This window comes from Eleutherodactylus coqui, chromosome 1 (assembly GCF_035609145.1).
Source record: "Eleutherodactylus coqui strain aEleCoq1 chromosome 1, aEleCoq1.hap1, whole genome shotgun sequence".
NCBI lineage: Eukaryota > Metazoa > Chordata > Amphibia > Anura > Eleutherodactylidae > Eleutherodactylus > Eleutherodactylus coqui.
In genome coordinates, this window is record NC_089837.1 from 286,023,321 (window position 1) to 286,034,306 (window position 10,986).

The 10,986-nt window shown below is 45.3% G+C and overlaps 1 protein-coding gene across 3 annotated transcripts; it reads left to right on the forward strand.

Annotated features, from left to right (window-relative positions):
• Nucleotides 1-237: 237 nt before the first annotated feature.
• PDIK1L (PDLIM1 interacting kinase 1 like) lies at nt 238-10,754 on the forward strand. Of its 3 annotated transcripts, none has more exons than XM_066572452.1 (4): nt 238-516; nt 2,721-2,850; nt 6,329-6,624; nt 8,179-10,754. In XM_066572452.1, the coding sequence occupies exons 2-4, from the start codon at nt 2,766-2,768 to the stop codon at nt 8,911-8,913; spliced, it is 1,116 nt and encodes a 371-aa protein (XP_066428549.1). In that variant the 5' UTR covers nt 238-516; nt 2,721-2,765; the 3' UTR covers nt 8,914-10,754. The 3 variants fall into 3 exon arrangements, with proteins under 3 accessions (XP_066428549.1, XP_066428555.1, XP_066428547.1); XM_066572450.1 differs by having other exon boundaries at nt 240-516; nt 2,721-2,862; XM_066572458.1 differs by lacking the exon at nt 2,721-2,850.
• The last annotated feature ends 232 nt before the right edge of the window (nt 10,755-10,986 follow it).

The following is a 10,986-nucleotide window of genomic DNA, read 5'->3' on the forward strand; positions in this document are numbered from 1 at the left end:
GTACACTTCAGGTATCACACCTGCCGGGCCCAGAACACTATTGTGTTGCTTTAATGACAGATCTGTCTTTGCTGCAGACCTATTACAGGGTTTTACCACTTATGTAATAAACACTGACATGCATGTTTCCCGCTGACTGCACTCCCAGCAGCCTGCAGACAACAGACAGCGTGCTGCCGCCTTCTTGTCGCTGCAGGAGGCCCCTGAGCCGCCGTCCGTAGGAGACCCCCGATTGGGGCCGGCGCCCTTCTTCTCAGGGAGCCATTGAATGCTTCTAGTGAGGAGCTCCTAGCTGCCCGTCCTCCCTGCTCTACCGCCGTATGGGCCGCACATGTCACCTCTCCGGCAGTGGAGGGGTTAGCAGCTGCTTCCGCTGACCCCCACCTTCCAGCGGACGAGCCCTCCCAGCACACTCGGCCGTGCGCGGGCTTTCATTGTGTGTCGTCATGCCGCGAGCACGCGCTTGTGGGAGCGAGCGAAACAAAATGGCGGCGGCCACAAGAGGGGAAGACTGAGGTAGGGGCGAAGGGAAATGTCTTGTGTTTGGTGGAGCCGGGGCTATGTGGCGGCTACGTGCTATGGACACTAGGCCATCAGCCCCCGGTTATGTCCCGGACCCCTGTATGGCGGCGGTGGAGGGCCTGAGGTGCTGTGTGTGCAGGCTGTAACAATAAGCTCTAGTCCCATCTATATGAATGGTGGCCACAGACCAGTGTGCGGGGGCGGCTGGCCCGAGGCTCCCCACTAGTCCCACCTCGGCCTGCGGCAGCCACCTGCCTGCGCCTGCCCTCAGCCTGCCTGAGAAGCCCTGCACTGACCCTGCATGTGTATCTCCATGAAGGGGTTCCTGGAGGACATACAATGTGGTGTCAGGGTGCTTTATGGGGAGAAATGGCGTGGGCCGCGGTACGACTCTTCAGCAGACTCTGCATCTGAGCGCCAGTGGCTGGGGTTGGAGAGGCGGTTGTGCAGCGCTCCCGCCGTGGCCTAAGCTCCAGCAGGGTCATCCATGCCGGCTTCTATCGGCAGCCATGATACCTCTGGGGGGTGCGCCGCAGCTTGCCATCCAGAGAAATGTAAAAAAAACGTACAGCCGGCATCGCTGCTTTTCAGGTAAAGTGGTGGAAACCCAACGACCCCCATAATAGTCGGTGACGACGGTCGGTCGCAGCTGGTGTCCATCAGCTGACTGGGCATTGGTTCCCGTGACAGTAAAACGAAGCTGCAGATGTGAGCAGGGCGTCACACTGCGCCGCTCGTCAAACCGGATACTAGGAGGAGGTGTATACTGGCAAACATTACCCAGCTCCTCGACACACAGGAGACCCCGCATGGTGCGTTTAATGGGGGTCTCAACAGTTGGATACCCTGCGATCTAAAATGTATCGTCTCACATCATATCCTTTTAGGCCGCGGGACGAAAACGCTACAAGACTTCCATGCGGACCCCCTGCACGGAAAGTCCACCGGTCTCTTTAAAACTGAGACTAAGGGCTCTTTCCCACGAGCGCGTATATACAGTGTTTTTACGTTTTCATGCCCGCTCCATATAAGCACCTGAATGGGCGTTTTTCCGCGATCACGGCCAGCGTTTTCTCGTCCATTCACACAACCGTGAGCGTCATTTTTAGCAAAGAAAAAAGCACCCCTGAAATCCCTCGCTCTGCCAAAATCCTCAGGATGCCTTCCAATGCCTATATAGAGGCACCTGTAAGCTTTTCCCAGTGTTGGACGCTGCAAATATGCCTCCCTCTGACTTCTTTCCCTGCTCCCATAGGAGTCTATAGGACCAGCCAGCGTATATTGGCCAAAAGATTGGCCAGAACTATCTATTGGCTGAGCATATATGCGCCGGACGCGTATATGTTCTATTTTTACGCTGCCGGCATGTTTACGCGCCGTATATTTATCCGTGTGAACGGCTGCATTGGAAACCAATGCTCCACATGGGTAGCATATATACGCCCGGGCATGAAAATGCGCTGTATATGGGCTTGTGGGAATAAGGCCTCAGCAGCAGAGTGGATGAGATTTGCAAAAATCTCGTCCACACACCGCCGACAGTCCGCAGCAGACAAGCCGTGCAGAAACTGACTTTGTGCAGAATTCAGCGGCCTGTCCATTTTGGCGCTGTTTCCGCTGCGGGCTCTCTTCTCTCTATGGGGAGAGATTTCAGCAGCAGAATACAGGCGGAAAAGACTCTTCAAAACCCACAGCGAATGGCGCCGGTGTTGAAACACCCTTTCCGCTGCGGAAATTCCACGAGATTTCTGTCTCGGCGAACCCAGCCATAGGGCCCATTCACACAACCATAACACATATTATGGCAGCGTGACGCGGTGAATGGAGACAATGAAAATAAATGGACCTTCATTGATCTGTGCACAGTAGCGTGTAAACACTCTGAAGATACGTGCAAGAAAAAGATGGCAGCGCCTTCTATGTACAGCACCGTGTACATTTGTATCGGCAGCGGATGCAACGCTGTTCATACATAATAAATTGGGTATGGGCAGCAATTTCGTACACATCCCCGCTATGACACAGTACCATATGTGGTCTCTGCGGCTCACACAGACCGGTGAAACGCTGCAGGACTCCCGCAGCGTCTTGCGAACACGGTCGTGTGAATGAGCCCTTAGAAGAGACAACCTCTTTAATGTCAGCGGGGTTTACATGAAGAATGCTTCCATCCTTGATCTGCTATCCTTGTTGTCTAGGTATTGCTGGGCTCGCTACAGCAAAGCATTTGACGTTTTTCCGCAATGCAAACTACAATTTGGCGCACTGGCAGGATACTGAAAATTCATGATGACAATGTATGCGATCTGAAAGCATATTTGAGCGAAGGTATGAAGAAAGGTACAGTATCCATGCTTCTTCCGTTATTCTATTTTGATATTCTACAAGGTACACATTGGTATCAGGTGGTACTTCTATTGTGCTTAAAAGGGTTACCCGGGCGCATCAGCCTGCTGTAAACAAAACATACTGCCCTTACCCACCTCTGCCCTTCTGCCTATGCCTGAAAAGTGTACATTCTTGTTAGGCCAGTCTCACACAGGACGGGTCGGAGCCCTCAGCGGAATCTGGCCCTGACTGCTGCTGGCGTCCGCACACTTGCTTGTAGTTTTCGGCCAGCGCTTCCTGGGCAGAGGTTCAAAAATCCCGCGTCCGGGAAGCGCTGGCACAGATTGGTTCTCGCCCTCATGAAAGCGGCTGTATATTTCAATAAGCAGTGATTTCATATGCACAACCAGCTCTCCTCTAAGAATTGGGGCCAGAATTTGCCCATTATAGGCAACTGGAGATGTCAACAGTTGGACCGCCACCTATCTCACAGGTTTTGCATGTCTGGTTGCAATGTTGGGCTGGGATACCTAGGGCCCACCAGCAGAGTTGACTCTGGGGGCCCATCTTACACATAATGCCACATAGCATTGTGCATTGCACTTGTGATGCCATATAGTGCAGTTTTTCTTTCAGGACTTTCATCCACATCCCCTTCATTGTTTTCACAGCAGAGCAACCTGTCCATATTCAAGTAAATGGGACTGAGATACGGTACCAAGCGCACTCACAAAAAATGTACATGCCTGGTAGACAATGAAGTTGGCTCATTGTGTTGAGTGTAAAATGTATTACTATTTTGGGGTACATCTAATTTATTTGACTTTTAATACATTTTGCGATGGAGCGCAGGGCTGAAAAAAAACCCTGTAAATCTGTCACCATTTTTTTTATGACGTGATATAAATACGGTTTTATCTATATCATCATGTGGCATCATAGTGGTTAACCCCTTAACGACCGGGCCATAGCGCCGCTATCTCCCTCCATACAGCGCGGGCGTCAGCTGTTTATTACAGCTGACACCCGCGGGCAATAGCCACGCTTGGCCGTTTGGCCGATCGTGGCTATTAACCCTTTAAATGCCGCTGTCAATTCTGACAGCTGCATTTAAATCCCCCGAACGCTGTTTGGGGGTCCCGCACGGACCACCCCCGTGGTGAGATCGGGGGATCCGTGCAGACTGCCTATCAAGCCATCCACACAGGGTGGCTTGAAAGACTGCCTGTAAAAAAGCAGTATGACGTAATGCTATAGCATTACGTCATATTGCAGGAGCGATCAAAGCATCGCATGTTAAAGTCCCCCAGGGGGACGTCAAAGTAAAGTAAGAAAAAAAATCAATAAAGTTTTTTAAATTGTAAAGAAAAAAAAAATGGTATAAAAGTTTAAATCACCCCCCTTTTGCCATATCTATTATTAAAAAATCTAAATCATAAAATAAAAATATGTATTTGATATCGCCGCATCCGTAAAAGTCCGATCTATCAAAATAGCGCATTATTTTTCCTGCACGGTGAACGTCGTCCGAAAAAAAAAATAAAGAATGCCAGAAATGCATTTTTTTAGTTAGCCTGTCTCCCAGAAAAAACGCAATAAAAAGCGATCAAAAAGTCGTATGTATTCCAAATTGATACTATCGGAAACTACAGGACATCACGCAAAAATTGAGCCCTTGCACAACTACGTCGACGGAAAAATAAAAAAGTTATCGCGCACACAAAATGACCGCAGAAAATAATTGAAAAAAATTTAATATCTTAAAAAAATACAAGTACTACAGCAAAAACAATACTATATAAGTTTGGTATCGTAGTAATCGTACCGACCCATAGAATAAAAATATCAGGTCGTTTTTGTTGCAGTTTGTGCGTCGTAGAAACAGGACGCACTGAAAGATGGTGGAATGTCGTTTTTTTTTTTTCCATTTCTCTCCGCTAAGAATTTTTAAAAAGTTTTTCAGTACATTATATGGTACAATAAATAGTGCCATTGAAAAATACAACTCGTCCTGCAAAAAACAAGCCCTCATACAGCGACTTCGATGGATAAATAAAGGAGCTACGATTTTTTAAAAGGGAGTAGGAAAAAACAAAAATGGAAAAAAGCAAAAAAGCCCGGTCACTAAGGGGTTAAATGGCCATTATTGAAATTGCAATATTTGTAATCCTCATTGATGCGAGATGTCAGCTGTATATTCTAATAATAGAAACAAGTTTATTACATAGATACGGTACCAGAACCCAGCTTAGTGCATACATACAATACCACAACCGAGCTTACTACATAGAGGCAATACCGCTATCCAGCTCACTATGTAGTTGCAATATTAGAACCAACCTTACTACATGGATATGGCATCAGAACCAAGCTTACTACATGGATATGGCTTCAGAACCAAGCTTACTCCATAGAACCCAGGACAAGTATGCACTCTGCCCCCATATTTGTTTTATTCTAAAATGCTGCTGCTTTTCAGAATAAACTCTCTTTTTAAAGCTTGACTTGGAGCAGAGCTCTCGGGTCACAGAGCTGTGCTGATTTCGGCCCGACTATATCATATTGACTGTCAGCTCTTTTCCCTATTGTGTATAGGCAGAGAGCCTTCAGTTTGCGGGCGAGCAGAGGCCAGTGCGGCCCAGTTTGGTGACTCTGAACTCTAATCCAGCATCCTTCCAAGTCAATTATTCCTTCCTCGCCGATCAACTATTGATGACTTATCCCGAGGATAGGTCCTCAACGATCTAGTCCTGGAAAACCCCTCTAAAGTTAAAGGGGTTGTCTCGCGAAAGCAAGTGGGGTATACACTTCTGTATGGCCATATTAATGCACTTTGTAATATACATCGTGCATTAAATATGAGCCATACAGAAGTTATTCACTTACCTGTTCCGTTGCTAACGTCCCCGTCTCCATGGTGCCGTCTAACTTCAGCGTCTAATCGCCCGATTAGACGCGCTTGCGCAGAAGGGTCTTCTGCCGTCAGCTCGGTTCGGCAGCAGTGGTGTTCTGGCTCCGCCCCTTCTAAGCGTCATCGCGTAGCTCCGCCCCGTCACGTGTGCCAATTCCAGCCAATCAGGAGGCAGGAGTCGGCACACGTGACAGGGCGGAGCTACACGATGATGCGTAGAAGGGGGCGGAGCCAGAACGCCGCTGCTGCCGGACTGAGCCGAAGGCAGAAGACCCTTCTGCGCAAGCGCGTCTAATCGGGCGATTAGACGCTGAAGTTAGACGGAGCCATGGAGACGGGGATGCCAGCGCAGGGAAGGTAAGTGAATAACTTCTGTATGGCTCATATTTAATGCACGATGTATATTACAAAGTGCATTAATATGGCCATACAGAAGTGTATAACCCCACTTGCTTTCGCGAGACAACCCCTTTAAATCGTATTGTAATGATATTCATATTATAAACGTATTGTTTTTTTACTGTATGTTTGTGAAGCTTCACAGTTTGCCTTTTTTTACTTTTTCAGTGAACCTGAAGATGGTCACCAGCCAACCCAAATACGACCTAATAAAGGAGGTGGGCCGCGGCAGCTATGGAGTGGTATATGAGGCGTTAGTTCGCAGAACCTGTCAACGTGTAGCAGTTAAAAAGATTCGCTGCCAGGCACCAGAAAATGTTGAATTAGCGTTACGTGAATTTTGGGCATTGAGCAGTATCCAGGGTCAGCACCCTAATGTAATCCACCTGGAGGAGTGTGTCCTGCAGAGAGACGGCACAGTACAACGCATGCTACATGGATCAAGCTCTGGCCTTTATCTTCCGGTGAGGGAGAGGCAGCAGTTTTGTGATGCTTCTAATTCAGAGCATGATAAAAAATGCTATTTTGTTTTACCACTGTGCTTTCCTGTAACGCTGGAAATTTATGTTGTCACCTAACAGTTGACAATCTCTGGTGGGATAAAAGGTGGTTGGGTTGTTACTGGTATAGTCTGGGGTGAAATTTTTGTCACCATCCACTGCACCAAATCTCAGTATTTTGGGTGAATAAGTAATACTTGTTTATTCTTGTGAAGAGTTTAAACCTCCTTTACTGTAATGCAGAATTTTAGTTGATTTAACATTTTTAAGTATTGTGTGATCTATCCAAAGAAGAAACGTTCCAGCGCTCTACTGATGCTGAATTATTTCTTAATTTAATGAAGAGTATTAAAAATACTTACAGGCTTGTAATTAGACCATGTGGTTTGTGTGGCTGAGTGTACAGTTTATCTATAGCGTTATGTAGGGCATACTATCTGCAAGTTAAAAGCTAGGATTGAGGAACCTTTTCCTAATACAGTGTATCCCCCAAAATAAGACACTGTCTTATATTAATTTTTTGCCTCAAAAGAGGCACAGTGTCTTATTTTTGGGGGGTGTCTTATACTTACCCAGCTGCTGGCGTCTGTATCCCTCTTGCTGGTCCCCGCGCTGCTGCAGTTCTCAGCGCTGACAGGATTCTCTTCTCCTGGTACCTGGGCTTTGAATACCCCACCTCCGGTAAGCGCTGTGATTGGATCGAGCGCCAGCCAATCAGAGCTGGCGCTTGATGAACCAATCACAGCCATTCAGTGATCTCATTCACTGAACAGCTGTTAATGATCAAGCGCTGTCTTTGAATTGCTGGCGCTCGATCCAATCACAGCGCTCTTACCGAAGGCGGGGAATTCAAAGCCCTGTCACCAGAAGAGAATCCTGTAGTGCTAAGGACTGCAGCATGCCACAGCGCCGGAGACCAGTGTGAGAGACACAGACGCTGGGGGCTAGGTGTGTTTTTATTTATTTTTATTTTTTTTACCTAGTATAGCTAGGGCTTATTTTTTTGGGAGGGGGGGCTTATACCCCTCTGAAAATAGGGGTATGTATTTTGTAGTGCAAGTTTTTTCCTTTTTCATGGTTTGTAAACTACTAGGAGCTGCAGGAGTTAGTGTTTCTTTTTCAGCTATTGGTCCCTTGGTGTTTTTTGATGATTCCCATATCAGTTGGCAGCTAGCTATGATTAGGGAGGGTTCCTGCGTTTTGAAACATGTAGTGAGTTTTACCTGTAAATGTTTTTAATACTAATAGTGAAATAATGTTTTCATTAATAATCGGTGCACTGCTGGAAAATTTCTTCTTTTGGCTATGTCTTATTTTTGCGGATCTACAGCATTCATGTTCACCCATGGCTGGGTAGGATAATCGCTGCTCCTCACACTTTGATTCCTATACAAGGAGGTGAGCACCATATCCTTTCATAGAAGTATTTTAGATCAAACATAATAACAAATGCCCGTGGGGTTACTGTGTTCAGGCTTGCTGGTCTTCTTTCTAAATTCAGTTTTTTTTTCCTTCTAGTTGGTGGAAACTTCTTTGAAAGGTGAGATTGCATTTGACCCACGCAGTACTTACTGCCTTTGGTTTGTGATGGACTTCTGTGATGGAGGAGATATGAATGAATACATCTTAACACGAAGGCCGAGTCGTCGAACGAACACCAGCTTCATGCTTCAGCTAAGTAGTGCCCTTGCATTCCTACACAAGAATCAGATAATACACCGTGATCTAAAACCTGACAACATTCTTGTGTGCAAAGCCCGTGATGGGATAGAGGAACCCACTTTGAAAGTAGCTGATTTTGGATTAAGCAAAGTGTGCTCCAGTTCAGGGCTGAATCCAGAGGAACCAGCGAGTGTCAACAAGAGCTTTTTATCTACAGCCTGTGGCACTGATTTCTACATGGCTCCTGAGGTGTGGGAGGGTCATTACACAGCAAAAGCAGATATTTTTGCTCTTGGGGTTATCCTGTGGGCCATGCTGGAACGTATAACTATCTTGGACACTCACACCAAGAAAAGGCTTCTTGGTGGCTATGTGCAGAGGGGTGCTCAAGTCGTCCCTGTCGGAGAGGCATTGCTAGAAAACCCGAAAATGGAACTCCCTCTTCCGTTAAAGAAAAAGTCAATGAATCGCCGTATGAAACAGCTGCTTCAGCAAATGTTGTCGGCTAACCCTCAGGAGCGCCCAGATGCCTTTCAGCTTGAACTTCGCCTCATTCAGATTGCTTTCAGAGACTACACATGGGAAACGTGACCTGTTAGTATTTGCAGCTTGTGCGATGTTTTGAAATGGATGTAAATTTCTAGGTATGTTTAACTACATTGCAGGCCTAATGACCCTAATACAGTACTTGTACCCATAGAACGATAACAACTATGTTATTTTACGCACTCTTGTTTATACCTCTTTGCGATTTATGTTTTGCCTTAAGGAGCACCTGTTGGCTTTCTGTTTGCAAACTTTGCATTACTTAAAAATAATCAAAGGAAAACCTTTGCATAAAAGAGGGATACTCCAGAGACCCGGCCAGCAGCCCTTTGTAACCCCATAAAGATTGCCGCCAGACAACGAGTCTTTGGCTGTCTTTTGTTACTTCTCTGTATGTACCCGCTGGCAGTACACTAGAGAAGACGCTGGGTAAGCCAGCTTCTTATTCTAAAGGTCAGCTTTGCGTTAATGGATGTTGCCATTCTGAAAACATTGTGTATTTGTGAGAGGCACCGAAAACACTGCTGTGAATATTATTTAAAGAACAGTAACCCTAAACATATCAGTAGTCATGAATAACTGAACTAGTTACCTTCCACTCTTATTAAGTGGCATCTCAGTGATGAGGGTGTCACTTAAAAGGGAGTTTCTGGGATTAAGGTATCCATAACCTACCCTCAGGTTAGTTCATCATTATCAGATCGGCGGAGTCCACTGCTCTGTACCCCGACTATCTGATTGAAGAATCTCTGTTGCTTGGGTGAACTCTGCAGCGAATTCTCAGGCCTGTGACGTCACGTTTAGCTGTTACAGGTGAATGGCACTGAGCTGCTGCACCAGGCACAGCTGCTATACAATTTACAGCGCTATGCCTAGTATGCAGCTAAGTGGCAGCGAAATTCAGCTGAGCACCACTTCAGAAGGATGATTAGCAGGGGTCCAATGGCAGATCTCCACTGATGTGATTTTGGTGACCTGTCCTGATAAGTCATCAATGTCTTGGTCCAAGAAAGCCCCTTTAATTGGTAGTGTACCCCACAATTTTCTTTGTATAAATGTCCTTGGAAAATATTGGGTATTGGACCTTTACTACCACCATGCAGAGAAGAGAGGGAATTTAATTTTACCTTTGCACATTCCGTTGGGATTCCTGAATCTCTCAAAGAATGTATGTGATTAGCTGCTGCTGCGTGCTGGATTGCATGAATCACTCTGAATGTTTATTTATTGATACAGAAGATACTTGTTGTTCATTGTCACAATTACAGTTCAATTTGCTTGTTTATTTAAATCAACATGTCGGCTGTTTTGTCCATTGTGGCTTATTTTGATTGACAAGCTGATCTTGTGAACATCTCACAATTTATCATAATCCGTATATGTGATAGGATGATGGCATTGGTGTGTAGGGGCCCTGAGTTGTGGGAGAACCTTGAAGGGTTTGTTGTGGTGTTTTGTTTTTTTTTTGTTTGTTTTTTTTTCCTTCTAAATTGGGTTACACATTCAAAAGTAGGAAATCTTTTCATATTAAAACCTGTTTTTGAGACCTCTTTGAGGCTATAATCCAACACTTTGATAACTATATTGGGTAGTAGTCATTCCTGCCTCCTGCTTTGGAGTTGGGATTGTTCCACCACAGGTTCTCAAAGCTTATTTTCAAAACAGCACTAGTTTGCATGGAAAGAAGTGACACCCTACCTCCCAGGTAATGAAAAATATTCTCACATACTGGGTTTACATGAAGTTGTTTTTATTCATTCATGTTGTATTTTTTATATATTTTTTTTTGTTAGACCTTGAAAATTTATTTTGAGACTTCAAAGAAAAAAAACATAATTTATTGTGATTTTATTTTTTTTCTTCTGTTAATAAATTGTGAAAACAAACATTGTGCGCTGTTTTCTTGAATTGTTATAGCTAGTAAATCGTTGTCATGTAACTTATTTTCAATTTCCTGATCTTCACAGCAGCTTTTTTTTTTTTTTTTAGCAGTTTAGCATGTTTCAAAACTGGCGGGGTAACGCCTTATAATCCTATTCTTACTGGAGCGTTGACAGGACAGACTTTGTACTGAGATAACAGCTTCTCGCTGTATGACAAACAGGATTAATATATCCT